Genomic DNA, 24200 nt, shown 5'->3' with positions numbered 1-24200 from the left:
CTGCTACAGTTAATCCAGCCTGACCTGGTAACTCAAACACTACCCAGGTTAAAATAAATATAAGAATGAAAAAGACTGATAAGAATGAGATGTCTTCCTATTTTATTATTAAAATATTAACAAACACTTCATTTAACATGATTTATTACATACTCTAAATGCAGTAGCTCAGCCAGTACATTGGTCATATCCGAGGGCATTTTAGCTCACAAAATATGAAATAAAAGATTAAGATATAAGACAAATTGGTGTGGTTGAGAACCATTTCGCCATCAAAGTACACTAAATGGATAAAATTATTGGTACAAACTACTTAATCACTAAATTCAGATGTTGCAAACGTCATTTAGCACCACTGCAAATGTGTATGTTATTTGACTACCCAAGTGCAAGAACATGGTTGTATTACTTGATCTGAGTTATCAGTCACTAAAGCCATAACTAAGCACTCTACTAAAGTTTTGGAAGAGCAAGGCCAATTGTGCTCGCTCGGGCTCTGGCTGCTGAGGGCAGCTGATGATCTTAGCATTCGATTTAAACCAGAAATCTTCGGATCATAGTGAAAGCACCTTAGTCTGCTGGCCCTTTAATATAATTCATATTTAACCCATTAAATCTCTGCCCAGACCCATTTCTTAATATTGACACCCATTTCAACGGTCGGAATAGAGCTGTAGAAGCAAATAATACACTTTTAAAAGGAACTAGTTTAACTATATCTCCAACACCAATCCTAAAACACTCATATTTTGTTTTTAAATAGGATGAGATGAACCAAAACACAGATTCACACACAGTGTCCTGCAGTGATGCTCTCAAGATGTTAATTATATGTTACTTAGGGACTTTAAACTTCATGAGTTAAAGTAAAGGACAGTAAGGAACTTTTAAAGGGTCTGTGCTGTGACACACATACGTCACCATTGGTTCTCTTGGGTTAAAGACTTTCATGCATTAAAATAAAAGTATTTCAATTATGAAATAAGCATCTATTAGTATCCGATCGTGTTCAGACTACTTAAAAAAAAAAAAAAAAGTTTTAGGACTCTTTTTTGGCCATATAAAATGAAATCATCCATTAGCTCTTTCTAATCAGTAGCGATTATATTGACAAAATGTTCATAAATCAGTCAGGCTCAGTATCTAGACAGTGTGTTAATCATGTTAACGAGTTTTACTGGCTCTGGGAGAAAATGAGATGCAGTTTTGCGCCGCGGCGGCTACTGGAAGGGGAAACTGCACAGGAAGCACTTGGACCCCAACTCTCATTATGTTGTTTGTCGGGACCAAGCTGGAGGAGCCGCTGGAAAACCGCGAGGAGCGTAGCATGGGGCACGACATGAGGGGCGTGTCTTCATGGTGAGTCTGGCTGATTGTGCTGAGCTGATGAATGCTGGAATTGGCGGGAGGATGCATTTGTGTGTGTGTGTGTATGGTGTGTGTGTGTGTGTGTGTGTGTGTGTGTGTGGTGCGTGAGAGAGAGTGTGTATGGTGTGTTTACATGATTGGAGAGGGACGTTACCTCATGGTCTCCTTCCTGTGCACCGTCACGTACATCTCATACACCCGTCCCTGAGGGATGGCACCCGCTGGCACCAACAAGCTCACGCCTGTGTGGGGAGACACACACACACACACACACACACACACACACACACAGAAACAGAGCAACTGTCAGCAATCTGTGACCTCTGCCACACTCTGCCCTCTGCCAGGCCCTGAGCCTGCCAATGCTCACCATGGTGCCAGGCAAAGTGCAAAGAGCAAAGACCAGTCAATGTCACTCACACACACACACACACACACATGGTCCAGCCAATCCACACACACACACACACACAGCACAGAGCCAGCGCAGTGTGGAAATTCCCTGCCCGGGCTGGGATGTGACACCGTGGAGGGGGCTGATTCTCTCCAGCAGGGAGGCTGCTGCTGCCCGCTTGAGCCCCACAGCTAGCGCATTGATTTTTCATGTCCTTCATGTGAACTCTTCATGGGGTGACTGCCAGTCTCCAGCACCAAGACCATGACATGCATCGCAAGAAGCTTAAACAGTCCTGCAGCTCAGAATCTGACCGAACTTACACACCAGCGAGAACTGGACAACTGGAGATCTGCGACAAGGATGTATTTATTATATGCTTAAATTTCTACATGTGCTAGAAACAACATGTATTACAACATATGTATAACAATAAGTCACATATATAGCTCTGGAAAACAAATAAGAATCCACTTATAAATGATGAGTTTCTTTGGGATATCATCAAGAGGAAGATGGATCACCACAAGCCCTCAAACAAGCGGAACTGCTTGAATTTTAGTTATCCAAAAGCAGTGTGTAAGACTGGTGGAGGAGAACATGATGCCAAGATGCATGAAAACTGTGATTAAAAATCCACCAAAAAATCCACCAAATATTGATTTTTTTTAACTCAAAAAAACTTAAAACGTTATGAATATGAACTTGTTTTCTTTGCATTATTTGAGGTCTGGAAGCTCTGCATCTTTTTTGTTATTTCAGCCATTTCTCATTTTCTGCAAATAAATGCCCTAAATGATAATGTTCGTTTTACTCAATCATATGCCTACAAATAGCAAAATGACATCCACATTCAGTGAAGGATACTCCACTCGCATATGCTGCATAATGTAAATCTGTAAATGTGTAATCTGTTACATAACAAACTGATGTAAATTATGCAATTGTGCTTAAATATTACAGCTTAATGGCAGCTGCATTAGATTTTTATGATTAAAGTGATCAGAAATTACTATTTTAAAGTAAATTCAGATATATATTTTATTATTTCTGGATTACTCAATTTCTTCACACGCGTACAGAAACTCTAATTAATCAGTGATTTGTCAGAGTGCTCACAGTTCACAGCTCAGAGATGTATTGATTTGTAAGTGAGCTTCTTGTACATTGCAGTCTAATGCTCTAATGCAGTATCAGTATCATGAGAAGTAACAAGCTGAAAATGACTAACAAATGACTTCCTGTGCAACCTCGTCAATAACACCATATATTTTGCATACAGGGCGGTATAAAATCCTGCTCGAATGCTTTGTGACACTGTCTGTTGTAGAGGGGGAGATACGTGATGAAATTGGAGCTGAACTGAACTGTTTTGTCATTTGTTTCCTCAGATTCGACAGCTCGAGCTTCACCCGGCACCCCCCCCCCACACACACACACATACATACACACACACAATGTGTCCCACTGTCTCGCATTATTCATTAGCAGCTCCGAAACTGTGAGAAACTTTCTGAGCTCGGAGTTGTTATGCTTTTCACTTCACTCCAGGCTGTGAGTTCCTCTGCTTCTGAAATATTCATCTGATGAAATGTACAAGGAAGCTTTGTGTAAATGAATGGGGAGGGCCTGGGGGACAATCCCGGCTTCGCACATGGCATCCTTCTGGTTTTATAGACCAACAAACGACTGCCGGCATAGGAGTGTCACGTGACGCCGCTGCCGTCGCCGCTGCCGCTCCATCCGTCCTATGGCTGGAAAGTGCCTTGTAAGGGTTCTTTATGGTCCAGCCCTCTTCTACTACGAGCCAGCGGGGAATAGCGGCCGCGTCTCATCCGCAGCCGCATTACACACTTCACACGCGGGCTAAGAGCAGCGTTCTAATCCCGTTTCATAATGAATTAATGGCCAATAGCCCCAACGGTTCCGGAGGGGACGGCCGACTGACGTGAGAATGATTACCCTTTCAGGCTCCAATCTACGGAGTGCCCTAATCCCTTTATATCGCATACGCCACGCTAAGTCACTTTGAGCGCTCCTCACAAACAGATTTACGAGCTGGCCGTGCCGTCCGAGCGGAAGCTGCCCAGCGCTGCTTCTTCTCTCGGGGGAGCTGTAAAAATCACTGTGTCTATGATCAGAAGATTCTGTGTGTCTGCGCTGTTGCTAAGGCCAGCTGTGTTGCACAGGATAGCTGTGATCTACTGACCTGGAGAGAGAGAGAGAGGGGATGCAATCTTGGGATTATCCCAAAAACTCATACAAATGGGTTCTTGCATTTGTGCAAAACTTAAGAAAAATGATGAGTTTCTTTGATTTTACCAAATTGAAAACCTCTGGAATATAATAAAGAGGAAGATGGATGATCACAAACCAACAAACCACCAAACTGAACTGCTTAAAGTTTTGCACCAGGAGTAACGCAGCATAAAGTTATCCAAAAGCAGTGTGTAAGACTGGTGGAGGAGAACATGATGCCAAGATGCTTGAAAACTGTAATTAAAAACCAGGGTTATTCCAATTGTAAAATAACCCTGTAAAACTACAAAACTGTTACATCACAGTTATCACTCTTTATATACAAGCCTACAAACGAAACCTTTCAGACTTTCAGAAAATAAGTGTTGTTGATACTGGATAGCAGCCCATCTCCTTCAGACAGCAGAAGGGGAGCTCTAACATCTTGTATCTGATAAAACAAAAAAAGCCATTGAGGCAAACACTGATCCAATGCATGGCTAAAAGCTAATTCACTTTTCGCTCCTAACTTTTAATCTCAGCTCTCTATAATCCTTTCCCTTTTAAAACTAAACTGACTATCTTGGCTGTACTAAAACTGTACTAAACACACCTAAACCTGATAAGGCAAAGCTAAAAGCTAACTGGCTACAATCTCAACAACAAACAACACAACATATACCACATGGAGAGGACAAAACAGGAGAGGACCGCAGCTCTATCCAATATCCAATATAAGACTATAAGTGGAATATTATATATTATATTTGTTGTGTTAATTACCATTATGCGATAAATCATACAAAACAGGATAGTAAACTCTGGCTTGTAACTTTGCATCTGAGCATTTTTTTTTTGTTTGCAATCCTTGGCATCTTTAATTTCATGTGTAATAATATTATGATACAAACAATGTGAGTCAGAGTGAGCCAGGTGCATCTCTTTCCTCAAAGATTCTCCTCAAAGTATTCATCCATTATAGCTGAAGATACCACCGGCACTGTTGGCCAGCTTCTCAGCTTGTAGATAGATGTCTTAGAGACATGCATGGCAAGTGTCCACCACCACCACCACCACCACCTCCTCCACCGCGCTCGTGTTTGATTGGCGTGTACAGCACGATAAACAGCACCCCAGGCCGAGCGTGCACGCTCAGCTTTCACAGACGGCAGCTCACTTTTCTTCCCACATGCCTGTAGTTATACGAGAGAACGGGTCTGAGGCCCGGCATCGATCCGCTCTCTTTGAAAAGCACACACGGAGCACGGGAGTGGGTGTTGGAGTGATGTCAGGATGGCAGTATTTTGGAGGCTCTTTGGACTCTGGCAGTGTTTAATTTAACTGCTGAAAGCTGCCTGTAATCTGTGTTTATAGGCCGGGCTGTAATTCTGACACCAGCCTCTCCCTCGGCAGCGCCCGGCGTGGCCTGCTCTTCATTAAGCCATCCGGCTTCAAACAGCGGCAGCAAACAGCCAGCCTCTGCGGCTGCAACACTGCAAAACCTCTGAACTGCATGTGTGCTGACACCTGCATAACCGCCAGTCTTATACATCACTTCAAGCTGGGCCACAGAGAGGGGTCAAAAGTCAAGCCGGTCAAGCCCATCAAGACCAAACTCATAACCTCCTGAAGGACATCCTCACAGACCAATATATGCAGACTTCTCAATCAGATTGTTCAAGTATGATTTTGTTTCCAGGCATTAATTTGATAAACTAAGTTCAGATCATGCCTGAGAGAAGTAGAGGGAAGGAGGAAAAAGGAGAGGGAACTCAAGGAATCCCTCCTCTTTTAAAGAAGTGGTAGAATAGAAGTGGGTCACAAACTTTTGTCACGAAAGGTACAGTAGGTAGTTGAAGCTGGTATTTTTTTTATTTTTTTTTTAGGGCGTTTGATTGATAAGGGGTGGAGTTAGAGCATGGAGTTTGGGCGTGGTCCTTCTCCCAAACTTTTGTTATTAAATAATAATAATAATAATCATTCACCACATAAATATATTTATACATATATATATATATTTATGTGATGCTATTTCTTAAAGCACTGGAACTGTAAGTAGCTGTTGGTCTGCATTCGTTTTCCTCCTGCATTTAGAGCAGCTCTCAACTGCACTTATATTTACGCAGCTTGTTAACCTCAGGGTCAGGCCTCACTGTCGTGAGTTGTGGATAAGTCAGCCCTATGACAGTGGCATCAATAGAGTGCACTGGGGTTAAAATAAACTAAAGAAAGGACTGTAATTGGACTGGACTTTCTATATCAACCAACACGCCAAAGATCTTAATTGTGTCTCACTCCTCACATCAGGTTCTAGTCCTAAAACTCTCAGGACGTACCAGAGTTGGGGACGATGAGGTGCCCGCCGAGGGAGTTGAAGGAGCCGAATGCGGTGCAGGACGGGTCCCGGCTGCGCACCAGGCTCTGGGTGCGTCGGCCCATGGTGTCGCTGTCGATCAGCGAGTGCGGGAGCTTGGGGGAGAGCTTGGAGGAGAAGTCGGACAGGTCCTCCTGCGGCGTGACCAGGCCTGACGAGTTGTACACCTTGATTTTCAGGTTGGGCAGCGGGTCCAGTAATGGCGAGTTGGTCATTGGGATTTTGTCGGCCACGTCGTGCAGGGCGTAGACCGGTCCACGATACATGGCTGCAGCCGAGGTCAGGTCAGGAGGTGCCGCCAGGAGATCGGCTAAAAGGACAAAAAGAGAGAGAGAGAGAGAGAGAGAGAGAGAGAGAAAGACAGAGAGAGAGATATTGTCAGTCATAAGGATCGTATAAGGTTATACAGTACAGGCCAAACGTTTGGACACACCATCTCTTTTTCAATGTGTTCTCTTTATTTTCATGACTGATATTTACATTGTAGATTCTCACTGAAGCATCAAAACTATGAATGAACACATGTGGAGTTTTATGTACTTAACTAAAAATGACCTGGCCTCCACAGTCACCGGACCTGAACCCAATCCAGATGGTTTGGGGTGAGCTGGAGCACAGAGTGAAGAAGGCAAAGGAGCAACAAGTGCTAATAAACACCTCTGGGAACTCCTTCCTTCAAGACTGTTGGAAAACCATTTCAGGTGACCACCTCTTAAAGCTCATTGAGAGAATGCCAAAGTAGTTGAGAGTGTGCAAAGCAGTAATCAGAGCAAAGAGTGACTGTTTTGAAGAAACTAGAATTCGTGTGTTGAGCGTGGCACACCTGTGTTTTCTATTGCAAAGTTAGCAATATGCCAGAAATTTACCTAAAAAAAACACCTCATATCCAGACCACCACACCCATCGACATAGATATATTCACAAGCACTGGTGCTATTTAAACAACACAGGCAGAAGGTGTGAGATAGGGACCTGAATGACTTTATAATGTCAGTTTTCGCACTATAAATGAGAATATTGTAAATATAAATGTGAAAAAGCACTATAGCACACGACAATAGGGTTCTGATATGAATTGTGTACTAATCTGACACTATTTAAAGCCTGTATTGGATTTCCTTAGTATTTTAGCTTGTACTCTGATAGAGTAACAGAGCATTAGACAAGACCTTAGACCATTGTTTCTACAATGTTGTTGTGAAGAGATGTAATAAACATTTAATAAAGAATAAGAATGTGACTTTATGAAGCATGTATATCTGTATTATACATATATATTCTAATATTTTGCTTTTGAAAGTGTCATTCACGTAATCCTATACACAGGATTGTAATAAGGCATATATAAATGCTTGTATAATGAGATATGTGATTTTAGATATTTGTGTAATTTTTAATGTCTAATTTTAATAACTAATTTTATATACTCTACTAATAATAGAATAGAATAATAAATCTTCAATTTTTCTAATGAATGTTTTATATATAAAAAAACTTTTAATGCTTAAATTGAACTGAAAAAAACAAACTAAACAACATTTTCCACAGCCTACGTCTGCATATTTCTCCAAGCATATCTATCATTATGTGTACAGCCTCAGTGTGTAAAAAAAGAAAAGAAAACACCATCTGCTATGTGCTTCTTTTCTTCAAAACAAATCTACACATAATTACCAATTATGTTTTTTTTTATAATTATGTAATCGTATTTAAACAATATAACAAACCCATAACATTAGTTCTTAATATTAAAGTATTAAAGTGTTAAAGAACGCGTAAAGAACACCACATCCCCGACCAGTAAAATAGTCAAGGTAAGCCAAGGTCCTAACTCTGGCTGGACTACATGATTAAGTAGGTCTCCCCCACAGATCGTCGATTTCTCTCCCTGCTGCTCTTCTTCTCCTGTATCTGAAGCAGGTGAAGCACCTGGGAGGGTCAGCTCCGGATCAGTTTCGGCGCTCGGGCGCTGGGGCGCTCTGCTCCGGGCAGCAGATGGCTTCCTTATTAATGAGCTAATCCCTTCGCAGGTACACAGATGAATATGCACGGGCGTGCTGAGTGGGCGTGGCGGCCCCGCTGAGCGCTCGTCGTCCGCCCACCCTCCACCTCCTCAGCTGCTGAGAGCGACTCCGCCGTGGCCTCCTGTAACCCTGCGGTGTCCACGCCTGAGCGATAAGCAGGGTTCATAAGCATGCTGGAGTCGCTGCCAGGGCTGCACTCCTGCACTCTATCGCTCGCCTCCGGTTCGGGCAGAGCCTCAGCAGCCATGGCAACCCGCTGGCTGCAGAGCGTTAAATATATCGCTGCTATTGGAGGTGATTTGTAATGCAATGAACTAAAGCTACTCCTGGTAGAGTATTTCCTCATACACAGCACATCAGCCAGTGTTAAATCAGCAACGTGAGTGTTTAATTGAATGCTGCAAGTGTGGGTTTAATACTGTAAGTCTAGAGATGTATGTTGAGTGGTTATGGGTTTGCGTAGAAAATTGGCTGCATGCGTTATTAGAGGTTTCCACTACAGATATAAACAACTCTGGAAAAAATTAAGAGAGCACTTCAGTTTCTGAATCAGATTCTCTGATTTTGCTATTTATAGGTTTATTTTTGAGAAAAATGAACATTGTCGTTTTATTCTATAAACTACAGACATTTTTTCCCAAATTCCAAATAAAAGAATTGTCTTTTAGAGCTTTCAGAACTGAAATAATGCAAAGAAAATTGCATTATTAAAATTCATATTCATAAAGTTTTAAGAGTTCAGAAATCAATATTTTTAATCACAGTTTTCATGCATCTTGACATGTTCTCCTCCACCAGTCTTACACACTGCTTTTGGACAACTTTATGCTACTCACTCCTGGTGCAAAAATTCAAGCAGTTCAGTTTGGTGGTTTGATGGTTTGTGATCATCCATCTTCCTCTTGATTATATTCCAGAGGTTTTTAATCAGGTAAAATCTAAGAAACTAATCATTTTTAAGTGGTCTCATTTTTTTCCAGAGCTGTATATACAGTAAAACAACTAATTATCAAATATTACAGCCAAAAGAGGAGGATTGATATAATTTAACTGGAAATAAGTGTCCAGTGGTATTGTCAAGACGGCTGCTGAGTGAATAGTTGGTCAATGTGAAATGTTGGTCAATACATTGAGAAAAAAAAGTTAAGAGAAGTTGAGAAACCTACAGATGAGCTATTTATGAATGTGTATGCATAACATGCATCTGTCTGAATGCCTTATAAAATGAAAAGCTGTGCACCAATTTCTTGTTTCCTATTAAAAATGTATGTTGTGACATACATTCTACCCCAGAAAAAGACGTTCAAAGGCTTAACTGAAATGACTCAATACTCTATACTTCCATGACAACTCCTCCAACTCCTTCATTTACTGATTAAAAAAAGTACAACCCTTTTGTCTAATGTATTCTGAATGAACTCCCAGTCTTCTGAATGGTACAGAACTTTCCTATAGCAGCACGTTCACAGAGTTTCCCAGAATGAGTAATTGCAGGCAAACTGTGACGAGGGTAGGAAGTAGAAAGTATGTCAGTAGAATGCAGGCAGAAACCTTCGGAGTTAAGCGAGCCTGCCCACATGCCTCACTGTTTACCTCCCCTTTCCACAACACCTTTCAGTCAGCTCGCCGCGGCTGATATCTAATTATCATCGAACGTGCCACACAGGCAGACCTAATTATGGCTTCATGATAACTTGCAGATTGCCTTCACATCAAAGTGACAAGCATTCTAATGGTGTCTTGGCAGAAACATCACCTAGCGCTGGCGATGCCCCCCCCCCCCCCCCCCCCCCCCCCACCCTTCCCATTCTCTCTTTTGTGCTTTCCCATCGCGATGGCAGAGAAAAACGCTCGCTTTGAATTATGAATGTGTCTCCCCCCGGCTCCCCACACATTTGGGCGACGCTTCTGACACATATCAATTCTCAATCTGCTGTTGTCACCTCCGTCACCCCGCCCGCATTCATCAGCGGCGAAATGACCTGCCAGCTCCCTTTTACATTATGGCGACAGTGAGGAAATAAAGAGATGTGTCAAAACGTTTTTGAGGGACAAAGACTTCTGTTCTGACAATTGCTCTCGCGCACTGTCGCTCACTTGCGCTCACTTTCGCTCACAAGAGGGGGCACGGTTGGCTGCCGGAGATGGGCGGTATTTAAACTTTTACTTATTACTTATAAAAAAAAGTGACTGGCATGGCGTAGACTCACCAGTGCGCGCTGTCTTGATGCTGACCAGCTGGAAGCCGTCGTTAAGAGCCGAGGAGTCGATAATGTCGGAGTCTAATTCGCTGTGATTCTTGCCATAAACGAAAAGCACCTCTCTTTAAAAACTAAACTAAGTTTCCCAACTGAACATTTTTGTGTATAGTGCACCTCTCGAATGTGGCACATTCATTTCAGAGAATGTGTACAACTAAAGCAGAAAATCAACGCAGGATACACAGGACAGCCATCAAGCACAAGCTCTGAAACAAAATAATTTGATTTTACCAAATTGAAAACCTCTGGAATATAATCAAGAGGAAGATGGATGATCACAAGCTGATCATCAAACCAAGCTGAACTGCTTGAATTTTTGCACCAGGAGTGAGTAACATAAAGTTATCCAAAAGCAGTGTGTAAGACTGGTGGAGGAGAACATGATGCCAAGATGCATGATTAAAAACTGTGATTAAAAAACAGGGTTATTCCACCAAATATTGATTTCCGAACACTTAAAACTTTATGAATATGAACTTGTTTTCTTTGCATTATTTGAGGTCTGAATTTGTGCTCTGCATCTTTATTTTTTTATTTCAGCCATTTGTCATTTTCTGCAAATAAATGATCTAAATGACAATATTTTTATTTGGAATTTGGGAGAAACGTTGTCTGTACGACATTGTTCATTTTACTCAAACATAAACCTATAAATAGCAAAATCAGAAAAACTGATTCATAAACTGTGAGCACTGTTGCTCACTTTCTCTCACAAGAGGTGGCACGATTGGCTGCCGGAGATGGCCAGTATTTAAACTTTTACTCTTCGCTTATAAAAAGCATAGACTGATGGTGTAGACTCACCTGTGCGCGCTGTCTTGATGCTGACCGGCTGGAAGCCGCCGTTGAGAGCCGAGGAGTCGATGATGTCGGAGTCGAAGTCGCGGTGATTCTTGCGATAAACGAAGAGAGCCACGATGACGGAAATGACCAAGCACATGATTACGGCGATGACGATGCCCACGTACAAAGCCACGTCGTCCGTGCTCGGGGCGGCTGTGGAAAAAAAAAAAGAAAAAAAGAAAATAAACACATTTTTAGAAGAAAAAAAAATAATCGGAGAGAAAAAGATAAGAAAAAGAGAGACAAGAGTGGAAAAAAGAAAGTGATCAGTCCCGAAAGGCTTTGAAGTAAATAGCTGGGGACGCAGAGAATGAATCATCACTGATTGATAGCACTTTCATTAAAGCTGTGTCAAATTAGCAAGGAGACGCTCTCTCTGCGGTCCAATATCCTGTTCACAGATAGCTTGGTGTATTAATAACTAGGGGGGGACTTCATTACCTTCTACCGAGTGAAGCTTTCCTGACTGGAATGTAGAGAAACTCATTTGAGATCAGGGAAGGAGGTGTTGCTTGTACAGTAGGAGCTGCACTGCCTGCTGCTGCTGCTGCTGCTTCAAAATGACAGCAGAGAAGATTTCAGCCTTTTATCACTAAGCAACTAAATAAATATGCCAGTATTTACCAACACACTGGCATATAATAAAAACCACCAGCAACCACCACCATATCAACCCACAGATACCACACTTTATACTTGACATTTAACAGTATGTGTTCCAAATAGTACAAGTTGATTTTTTTCTACTTAAAAAAATATCAGAGCTCAGAATCAAGAATTGGTGCACCACACATGAACAGTAGTAAAAGCAATAGTTATAAGTTATAATACAGTTCAGAGCATGAGATTAGCTTGGGATAATTTGGGAGGAGACTAAAGAGAGGGGAGAAAACAACTTCTACTTCCCATAGTTAGCCAATCACCACTGACTGGAGATGACAAACTTAAAGGCAGGAGGTAGGTGGTGAAGGAAAGGTTGAGGAGACTTGTCATGAACATACTGTATGAGCATTTTATGAGGATGAGGATCGTATTTTATAGGATGTTAGATTTTATATAACATCACTTAGCGATTCTATTTATAATTGTGTCTTTGAGACAGTAATACACCTAGTAGTATGGACCAACTACAATCTGTGGACATATTTTAATGGTGTTCAGATGCTGCAAAATGCTAAATGCTACATGCAAAACGCAGAATCCATCAGCAGCCAAAGCCAGAGAGAGCACATTAGATATTGATATTAGATATGCTTTCTCTGGGTGTGTAAACAGAACTCTCTTCCCTCATCACTCAGATTGTGATGGTGGCCGACACAGGCCTCTGTTGGCTGATATATCAGAGCTGGGGTTTGGCGCTTTCCTCTGTGAGCATAGTGATGCTGCATTGAATGCAGCTGCTTTTCCTTGTTCTTCAATGGTTGGTATTGAGCATTGCATTGCAGGTGATAGTGAACGTCCTAGTGAGTTTGGGTGGGCTAATTGGCTCAGCTAAACTAATGAGAACATTGTTTAAAAACTGGAATGGCTAAGAATGTTAATCTGGGACGATGCTAATGGTGATAACAGGCCAATATAGTGCACTACATGAATACTACAATATCCTGTGACCCACTCTTTTCATTGGCAACATAGAAATGCATTAAAAGAGACTCGGAGCTTCCAAACTCAGAGCTTTCAAACTGAGAGCTTCCAATAAGATGAAGAATGGGTTTAAAGCAGTCTGGAAGATTTGACATTGCTTCAAATTACAGAGGTCCTCTACAGAACAAGTACCATTCCTTCCTGACTTCCTCCCAGGCTTTGTTCCCTCGCCTCACTGATAAAAATCTAGAAATAGCCTCCAGTTTCACTTCTCCCTCTGACTGACTCCTTTATCGTTTTCCCCCCTTTCTGTCTTTCTTTCTTTCTGCAGCTAAAAAAGGAGAAAAAACATTAATGATTATACGGAACGGCAGGCCAGCCAGGGCTATATGATGTCTGACAAGCAGTCATTAGGAGCAACACTTGCCGCTCACTTCCTCCGAGTTGGGCGCTTTCGTCCCCCTCCCCGCATGATAATTGTGACGAATGCGAATCGCCGTCAAAGCACAGCCTGACAAGTAAGGGAAATTACTCCACTTTAAAGGTGCTGGAAAGGCACTGGGCGACAGGCGCAACTCTTTCCCCGCAGAACACGGAACAGCGCCACTGCCTACATGAAAACCTGGTAAGGGCTATTGATTCCTCCATCAGCCTTAAATGGAACATAATCAACCCTTGCCTGGCACGGAGAGCCCGAATGGATTCGTGCGCTTAATTCTCTCATTTGCAGTCGCTCCGAACTCAGAAGTGCAGGGCCCTGCGTTGGATTGTGGGAGTGCATAAATTAGCAGCGCACAAAAGAGCACACTTAAGCGCCAATAACAGTGCTGCCTTTAGTGCTGCTGCTGCTGCTGCCGATCCTGAGTTAATTCCACTGTGAGGGCCTTCAGATCCTTTCTGGACCAGTAGGTGGCAACATCAGCCACAACTGGATTGTGTCGGATCCATTGAAAAAGAGACAGAGAGAGAGAAAGAGAGAGAGAGAGAGAGAGAGAGAGAGAGAAAGAGCATGTATTACAATATGTCTTCATCATGTATCAGAACTACAAAGTCCTGTGAACATTGAGAGCCATGGTTTAGCCACTGGTCAGTGGTGTGTGATGTAGAAAGCTCTATAGAGTAAATGTATCTGGATGGATGAAAGAAAAATCCTGACTGGCTAACTGGCCATACTCCCGCTCTCATTCTCACTAGGGCTGTGTTAGAGTTTAGATCAGGCCCAAAAAAACCAACCATTATGAGCCCAAGCCCGATTTAAACCCCGCATTTTTTTAAGTAAGTAAGTAGAGCACTAAAACTGAGCTTTTTAAAAACATTTTTAGGCTGTCTGAATGAGCAAAATCTGTTCAGAATGATGTTAACAAACATTGCAACACTGAAGAAATGTAGACCTAGTGTTGAATAAAAATGTTTGTTAAGAACAGACAGATCTTCAAAAAATTAAAACACCAACAATGCGAACAATGATCCACAGGCCTAAACATCGGTAAATTAAGCTACAAAAATGATGTTTGAATGATTTTCTCTAATCCAATATGATTTAACATGGTTTAAGAAGAAAAAAACACTTTCTAAAAAAATTACATTTTGATATTTAATATATAGTCCAAGTGCAAAAACCGAAATAGACCAAGAACAATAACATTGTTTAAAATGACTTTCCTCTACTCTAATATGATTAAAAATATTAAAGAATAAAAAACACTTTCTGAACAAACAAACATTTTAATATTCAGCATATAGAATCTAAACTCTAGGTCGCGTGCTGGCAAAAGTTTGATAGGTATGATAGGTATCACAATTTAAAAGGTTTTACGATTCAATATATTGCAATATATAGTGATACAAGGCCTGTGATACCATTTCTTTTTGGAAAACATGTTTTCTCAGAAGTTATTGCGATAAATAGTATTAATGTCAATTTAAGGCCAATTTAGGCTACTAAAATAACAAAAAATAATAATTGATAAGCAATATGTAGTATTGTAGCCCGCACTGTGTGTAGAGATTCACTGTTATTAATGCAATGGTTATTGAGTAACAGGCTAATTTAGCTATTGGTCACATTCACAACAAAATAAAATGCTGAGATCAGGAAAAATGATTAAGAGGATGTCTATTTATTGTTATAAATTGATAAGTCAATAATGTAATTATCATGGCAGGCCTGTGCGATACTGTAAGAAAGGCAATATATTGGTATTTTTAATATATAGACTATTAGATCTATTTTTTGGGGAGAAACTGTCGTGTTATCAAAAAAAAAAATACTATCAAATTATAAAAAGAAAAGAGTTTATTCATGCTTTATTAGAACTAATATAAAGTACAACTGTACTTGTGAACTAATAACTTAAAAATCAATAGTTTTATTTTGTTTGCTTGCTTGTTTTTTAATGATACAGAATTGCCAACGCAAAGAAATCATGATATTTTTTTGATTATTGATATTTTTCACACCACTAATTCTTGACAATGTAACCATTGAGAGGAGGGGAACCATTGTTCTATGAATTTTCTTCCCATTTAATTTAAATATAAAAGCATTCATCCCATATCTCCTCCACTGGCACAATATATAACTACATCAATTAATACATACAGAGGGCACTGTTTGTATAGGAAGGGCATGCATGTGTGTAAGTAAATGTGTGAGAAGCTTTTTATTTTTTTGTTTTATGGTTGTGGTGTATGTATACGGTTGCAGTGCTTGAGGCAGGGGCCCTTTTAAAAGGTGGTACCAATCAATGTCAAGATTGGCTCTGCGCTGGCCCTCGCCGGCCTTAATCACTGTGACATTACAAATTAATCTCCTTAATGGGAGCCCTGCCCTCCAAACCCAGCTGCTCTGACCTCCACGCTCCACAGCTACTGCTCACTCACACCCTGGACCTTACACGGCCATGGCTAGATCAGATGACGTGGTCCTCATTGGACCATTCCAAACCCATTAAATGTAATACTACTCTGCAGAGGTTCAAGACGGATGCTACTGTCTGGTCTTGAAGTCTTCAAAAATGACTATAAATAGGTAATTACTGTGTAAATATGAATAAATGTTAAATAAATCATATAAAAGTCTGTTTTACAGCTGTTTTTTGGTTAAAGTTGGGCATTGGTTAAAGTAAAAAGAGCATTAATTAGGTCAAAATGTGTTGGACGTTCACTAATCACTTAATAGTCCAATACAAAAGTATTGATGGATGGAGAACCATCATTCAAGAAAACACAGTTCCACTGATTTACAGCTCAGTGCTGGAAACATTTACTTCTGCATTGGCCACATCTGGCATTAGGCATGGTACCAATAGGCTAATGAGTATTTATCTGCTCCAGAGAGTACTATTGGTACTACTGGTAGTATTTATCTACAGGAAATAGACAAGCTGTTTGCGTGAGCATGTGTGTATTTGCACATCAGTGTGAAACAACTGGCTAAAACTGTCTGTCCACATTCAATACAGGAGACCCCACACACATACTAACTTCTATGGGACATGGCAAAAGTCATGGGACACGATACTAATCACATGTCCTATGTAGGGGTGTGTAGGGCGATCTTCATTTGAATGATCCGATATCGATTCATATAAACCCGAATCGATCTTTAGAAATAGCCCATTTTAGTATATTTAACACAAGTTGTTTTCCAGTGTTTTTGCCTGTAATTTATTAAAAGTAAGACCTAAATGGCTGAATTCACCATTAGCTTAGCGTGTTAGCCAAATCACCAGGGAAGCTAATCCCCCCTTTAGCTGGGTTGCTAAACTATTAAAAGACGAATCTAACTTTTGCTAAGATTTTAATAATAGAAGTTTAAGAGTTTTTTTTTTTTTTTTTTGTGTAATTATAACATTTCATATTTAAACTACAACTTTTGTTGTAACTGAAATTTACCTAAATGAATCGGAATCAAATCGAACTGGGAAATCAGTGACTATACCCACCCATAGTCCTATGTGGACGTGTGGTATGTCAGTGTAAAAACTTTTTTACACTGTGTAAAAAGTGATTTAAAGCGATGGAGAGAAGTGTGTTACTGGATGTGTACACCGAGTGTGTTGCGGCAGAGTTCTCCTCCTTTACTCAGGGTGGGGATATGGTCACGGGAGCAGAAGGAACTGATCCTATCGATCAGCCTGTGATCTCGGTAAGCCAGCGGAGGCGATAGAGCTGGGTGGGGGGTTGGGGGGCAGCGGGGGGTTTGATTATCTGCCAGTTTCTAAGCCCTAAGCAGCCCGGCACTTTCTGCACTAAGGCTGGGTTGACACGGGCAAGGTGAAGCAACTGCAACCGACTCTGCTGTGCATCCAGATCAAGAACGCAGGAGGAGGAAAAGAGAGAAAGAGAGACATCGAGAAAGATGAGAAGGAGATTTAATGCATCCACTGCATGACATGGACACGAGGCATGTACTTTCTGGAGGGGGTGTGTGGCAAAAACCAAAAAAAAAAAAAAAAACGTGGAACAGACTATAAGAATTAGAAAACAATTTAAATTGTGCCAAACAGTTACACAGTTAATCCCATTAGAATATGGCACATATAGGGCACTGCATCACATTTAATCACCTGTTGTGAAACTTATCGATTAAAGCAACATCTAAATGGGCACAGATTAATGTTTTCTGACCTGCAGGAGAAAAGTAAACCTATACAGAAGGGCACACATTGTCTGAAGACACTGTCTAGTAGAAGCGGCATAGAAGGCACTTCCTTATGGCACCCTTTTTCTACTGGAGGAAAAGAAGGCCACTCATAGATGAGCTATCATAATGAGACACTATCAAAATGTCTTAATCCATCGGTCATGCTTGGTTTTCCATAAGAATGGAAGCCAATGGGACTTTGTCTTGTCTCTTTTTTGTCACTCTAGAAAGCACTTTGGCAATGCTGTTTCAACCATGTGGGCACTAAGAGGGGGTGGTTGCCCCCCCTGCCCCCCACTTGAATCAGCCAGTAATACATAGAGTTATAAAATGAAGCAACTGTGTTATTGATACTCATTATGATACATTATCAAAATGTCTTGATCCCTTGGTCATGCTAGTTTTTCCATAATAATGGAAGCCAATGGGACTTTGTCTTGTTTTTTTTGGTCACACTAGATAGCACTTTGGCAATGCTGTTTCAACCATGTGCGCACCAAAAGGGGGATGGTTGCCCTCCCTGCCCCCCTCTTAAATCAGCCAGTAATACATAGAGTTATAAAATGAAGCAACTGTGATATAGATAATCATTATGATACATTATCAAAATGTCTTAATCTCTTGGTCATGCTTATGTTTTCCATAAGAATGGAAGCCAATGGGATTTTGTCTTGTTTTTTTTTTTGTCACACGAAACAGCACTTTGGCAATGCTGTTTCAACCATGAGGGCACCAAGAGGGGGTGGTTGCCCCCCCTGCCCCCCATTTGATTCAGCCAGTAATACATAGTTATAAAATGAAGCAAAGAAAAGTGAGAAACCACTTCAGAAAACAGCAAATAAATGCAGAAAATCTATTTCTGCTCACTCTGCGATACAGATACTCGCACATTTCCACCCTAAACACTGGATCCCTCTGTATTATTAATAAACTCCAGCCACTCTGTGCCCGTTTCACCTCCCACACTCTTTTACCCCAGGAAAAATGGAGCCTAGGTGTCTGTAACAGAGATATCAGAACAAACAGTGACTCCAGCCCGGCTCTCGGCGGCTCCATAAACCTCCTCGCGTCCCCGTCCGACCGGAGGATGGGTGGGGGCCGGGGGACGTGGATGTGAAGCGAGAAGGAGGGATGAAAGTGTAGAAATATCATCCGAACGCGCTTCTCTTGCAAAAAAACCTCCCTGTAGTTATTTAATGTACATCCCTTCAGCTCAGCAATCCTCCGTGCACACTGTCTGATGATAAAGGACGAGGAGCCACCCGAGGGGGAGCATTAAAATGTAACACTTAGATTAATACATTTCTTTGAACATGAGTGATCGCAGGTAGAGGGAAGAGGAAAGAAACAGTGTAGGAGAAAAAAAAAGGATTATTGAACGGCTGTGTGTGTGAGAGAGAGTGTGCATGTGTGTGTGTGTGTGTGTGTGTGTGTAAGTGTGTGTAAGTGTGTGTGTGTATGTGTGTGTATGAGGGACTAAGGAAAGAGACAGTGCTCTTCTTCCTCAGCTAGTGATCACAGCAGCCGAGTGTGAAAGAGGCACGCACAGAGACACACACACACACACACACACACACAGACACTCTGTAGCATTCTATCACTCAAAAAGAGACAGAAGAGTCAGTGGATGAAATGCAAAAAAGAAAAGAAGAGATGGAAGAAGACAGGTGAGACGTTTAGAGTCAGTTTCCCCATACAGGATTAGGCCTAGTCCTGGATTAAACTCTAAAAATGGCACTTTTTTAATAGAGATTCTCCACTGACAAAGATGTGTAGTCCCTATAGACTCTGTCTCCCAGACTAAGATCATTTTCACACCTGTAGGTTTTTGTAAGTTTCTATGATCCAAATCAGTTGATGGGTTTGTTTGCTTGAAGCATTTACTGTTTTCTCCCTCTGTTTGGTTTGGTTTCACACAGGCATAAAAACCTAAACGCACCAAAATGCGCACCAATAAACCACACGAGCACATTGTAAATATGGTGAGAAGATTCTGTGTGCGTATATCTGTAACTGTGCAGTGTGAAGCTGCTTTAAATAAAGGAACACAGTGTTGTCAAAAGGATGTGCAGTGTGCAGGTGTGCAGTCGTGAGCAGTGAACGCAGCACATACCGCACTCAGTGTGTAAACAGCATGGAGCAGCAGAGACAGCGTTTGTTCATAGAGTTATCTGGCTAATATATCAGATTAAACTGCACCTTATCAGCAGTTGAGATCTAATCCTAGACTACATTTACATTTTTCAATGGAGAATCTCCAGAGCTAATGGCTAGTCATAGACTACACATGTCTTTAATTGAAAAATCTTTATTCACAGTGTTGTATAATCCAAAACTAGGCTTAACCACCAATTGTAAAACTAACTGCCTCATGGTAATTTAGCACTATTTAAGCCATTTTAGCCCAGTCTTAGACAAAATCTGTCCCTGGGAAATGATTATTATTATTACTAATATTACTTGATTCAAATGTGTACATAAATCAATCTTAATATTTTTTTGTAATGTAAACATTATTTGCAACTTTCTTTAATATAATAATATTTATATGTGTTTTTAATTCATTTAATGTATCTCTTAGCTCATTTTTCTATTGCTCTTCAGTGCTCTATTTATTGTTTATTGTACCTTCTTTGGTAGTGTAATGTTTGTCTATAGTCTGTTTAATTGTTACATATCATACATGTGTTGCTCTCACTAAGCCAAATTCCTTGTATGTGTAGCATACTTGGCGAAATAAAGTAATTCTGATTCTGATATACTTAATTTAATTTAGAATTTAATACGTATTTAGCTAAATGATATAATAATAAAACATCTGTTACACTGTCTATATAACACTGTTCAATTACAACTAAACAGCTTTTCAGGGTCAGATTAAGCTTAATTATGGTCTGGGAATCCAGTCCTGAAAAAAATGGGCAATTCTCATATAGAAAACTCATCTATGGCCCTCTGTGTCCATCCCTTTATCCAACACACTACCTTAAATATTATTTATCCAATATTATAAACTCACAAAGCTTCAGCTAAGCTGAATTTGCATAATACATCAATCCAAATAAGTAAATAAATCTTTTAAATTTCAAGAAGCTTTAAAGAAGCTTTTAACACGAAAGTTCTGGCACACTATAAAACAATAATGCAGTTTGATGCAATGATGCTGCAAAGACATCATGTCTGACTATTGTGCTGCTTTTGAGGTATTTTTCTTTTTCTTTTTCTCTTCAACTGGCCACTTATATAATGGTGCACTGTGCTTGGACCCGATGATTGCCACTTGAAATGTAATCTGTAGACTGTTTCTAAGCTCTTATAGTGGATATAACAGTCCATATCAATCTCAGATCAAAACTAAATGGATAGAGGCTGTCTGGGCTACATAACTACATAACAATAAATAAATAAATAACAGCCAAACAGCTTCTTTTTAAACTATTTAAAAGCTACTAAAGAAAGAAATCTAAAGATGAATGAAAATGAAAATTAAACCAGATTTACTGATCATGAGAAAGAGCAAAAATACTCTGTTTCTGTTGTTTCTGCTTTAACTGGCTCTTTAAAAATGAATATTTAATCTATAAAATGGGCGAATATTGACTTTTGCAGTGGAGTGTTAACTAGAGATTCGTTTTCAGAATTTAAATCAGCGAACTTCACCAAAAAATAGTCCCTTAAGTCTCTGCCAACCAATCTGATCTGCACTTAATCAGTCACTATTATAAAAGAGCGTAGTGGCTGTAAAATACGCCTCATGCAGTGTTTTTCACTGCGCCTGCTGTCCTGTTAAAATGGGCTCTACTTTGCGTTAGGAAATTTATGCCAAAACGTCCATATACTTCATATGTCACAGAGCATAACTGAAAATATCTTTTGGTGGACATGCTGCATTTCATTTTAGCTCATTTTTAATCAGAGGTGTCAGAATTTAAATAAGAAATTTTAACCCATGATTTTCTACTTAGGAAGTCAAGAGAGCCTTAACAATCCCAGAGTTAAATGTACAACAGTATTATCTTAATGGAGTTTATTAGCACTTTAATCTATTAGTGTCTCACTGCTTGCAAATCGCAAATTGCTGCATAATTCATCATTAGCCATATCTGGATGGGATTAGTTTCTCAGGGGGTTCTGGGCTAATTTTCTCTTTTATGGGGGATCCTCTGTTATTTTATTCCTGTCTGGAACGACCACGTACGTGTTGTTCTCAGACGTCCTTTGAGAAAATTACAACCTGAATTATCTACTGTTTTTCTCTGAACTCCGTGGTCCTCCGGTAATTTTAGTCCCGTCTGGACGCGCATGCTAACCTGGAGCAATGCTAATAATTCTGTATAATTACCATCTGATTTTACTAACAATTCTAAACTCCCAGCTCACACATTTTGATTAGTAGAATGTTTTATAAACATTAGAATTAACAATGAATCTTAGAATAGAATTATTATCTTAGAATATTATTGGAACGTCGCTAAATTGTCCCTTTTTTCATTTTGAGGCATGTTGCTTTTAACATGTTTCAGATGTTAGAAATCATCTTTAGAGGAATGCTGCAGTAAAATTACAGGCTAACCTTCCTGAAAACCTTCCTTGTCAAAACATTGATAAACTTTTTAACGTTTTATGTTAGCTGGGCTGGGACAATGCTAACAAAGCTAACCTGAAACATAAAAAGTGGGGAATGATTATCAAACCAGCTGGGGTAAACTCTTGGGGGTAAAATCTTTAGCTAAAAGTTTTGTTTGGGGGAGATATTTTAAAAAAGGGTAAAATAATTAGAAAGTTTAACTAGAATTCAGTTAATCTGGGTGTGATTTATTTAATTTTCGGCTCTGATAACCGAATTCTGGGTTAAATGGAACGCAGCATTTGCTGTTTTTAGATTCAGAGAGAGAGAGAGAGAGAGAGAGAGAGAGAGAATACAGACAGAAAGGTTAAACAGAACAAAATCAAATCAAGTCAAAACTCACATGAATATCCAAACTCATCACTCTTGTCTTTTGGTTCAGAGGACTTCTGATATAGGGAACCTATAAGGGAGGGGTGGGGATAAGGGGTGAGGATGGGGGGGGGGGAGGAGGAGGAGGTGAAAATCAAATTTAACACAACTTGATTGAACAAAGCTCAGACACGGAAACAAAGGCAGGAGTAATGCCGAAGAGAAAGAAGCCATCCTTCTCTATTTGGTGTCACTTTGGCCCGTCTCTCTCCTCTCGCTCCTCTCGCTCCTCTCGCTCGCCCAGACAGATGAGGGGCAGCGAGCAGGAGCGCGAGAGCCAACGCCACCATCCGTCAGGCGCATTTTAGTGCTTCATTAGGACTAATGACCGCGTGCAATGGATTGTTTTAAGCTGATAAACAGGCTCTGAGTCAATGAGTCAAAGGCACTTAGGGCCTAACATCTGCCAAGAAGGCTCTGAGAAATCGCTCCACTCGCTCGCCCGCCGTGGAGGTGGACGCCATTAGCACATGGGCCTCTCGCTAATGTAGCGTGCTGGAAAGGGTGCTAAATCAAATCGCTGCTGACTTAGAACAGAGCGAGCAGCCGAGCCCAACAAGAAACAGCACATCTACATAAACTCGCCCGGAGAGAGAGAGAGAGAGAGAGAGAGAGAGAGAGAGAGAGAGAGAGATTAAGCTACGGTGAGAGAACAGAAATAGAGAGCAAAGAGATAATAAAAGAGACTAAAAAAGAAACAAAAGAGGAACATAAGGAATAAAAGAGATAAACAAATGGAAATAGAAAGGAAGGAGTGATGAACTATATATATAAAATAAAGAATAAAGGGAGAGGAAAGTTAAGAAAATGAAAGAGAATAAGACAGATTGATAAGACAGATGAGAGAGAGAAATATACAGTGAAAGAGAGACAAAGAGAAGGCAAGAGAAAATAACAAAGATGAAAGAGAGAGAAAGAGACAGAAATAAAAAACACAAACGAGAAAAAGAAGGAGAGAAAGAGAGAGAGAGAGAGAGAGAGAGAGAGAGAACAACAAAGTTATAGAGACATCCAGAGAAAGATCAGGGTTAGAGAACATGGGAGAAATACAACAAAGAGAAAAAGAGAAAGAAAAGAGAAAAAAAACAAGTATAAATCAAAAATAAAATAGAAAATGTGAAAGGAAGAAAGAATAAAGAGGTGAGAAACAAAAGAACGGGGATAGAGATATTAAAAGATTAAAAAAGAAGGAGAGAAAAGAGAGAGAGAAACAAAAAAATATATAAGGGTTCGAAAATAAGATTGACAGAGAAGAATGACAGAGAAAGGGGGAACATGGAGGAAGAAAAAAAGAGAGAGAGACAGGGACACAGAGAGATAGAGATAGAGTGATGTAGCTAGAGAGAGAGAGAGACAGAGAGAGAGATACAGAGAGAGACAGACAGAGATAGAGAGAGAAAGAATGAGAAAAATAGAGAGACAGCCAGGGAGAGACCGAGAGAGAGACAGAAGGAAATAGAGAGAGAT

General features: G+C 40.4%; 1 protein-coding gene across 2 annotated transcripts in view; it reads right to left on the bottom strand.

The window, feature by feature from the left end:
- Positions 1–24200, bottom strand: part of unc5cb (unc-5 netrin receptor Cb) — a 259433-nt gene that overhangs the window by 23765 nt on the left and 211468 nt on the right. The window contains exons 8-11 of one of the 2 annotated variants that reach the window (XM_022680899.2): positions 22705–22764; positions 11464–11655; positions 6337–6684; positions 1523–1610 (exon numbers count right to left, since the gene is read on the bottom strand). In XM_022680899.2, coding sequence (XP_022536620.2) covers positions 1523–1610; positions 6337–6684; positions 11464–11655; positions 22705–22764 — 688 coding nt within the window. The remainder of the gene's footprint in view (positions 1–1522; positions 1611–6336; positions 6685–11463; positions 11656–22704; positions 22765–24200) is intronic. The other variant, XM_022680900.2, reaches the window with a different exon arrangement.

The sequence above is a fragment of the Astyanax mexicanus genome, chromosome 20, assembly GCF_023375975.1.
Source record: "Astyanax mexicanus isolate ESR-SI-001 chromosome 20, AstMex3_surface, whole genome shotgun sequence".
Taxonomy (NCBI): domain Eukaryota; kingdom Metazoa; phylum Chordata; class Actinopteri; order Characiformes; family Acestrorhamphidae; genus Astyanax; species Astyanax mexicanus.
This window is presented reverse-complemented; position numbering and strand designations above follow the sequence as displayed.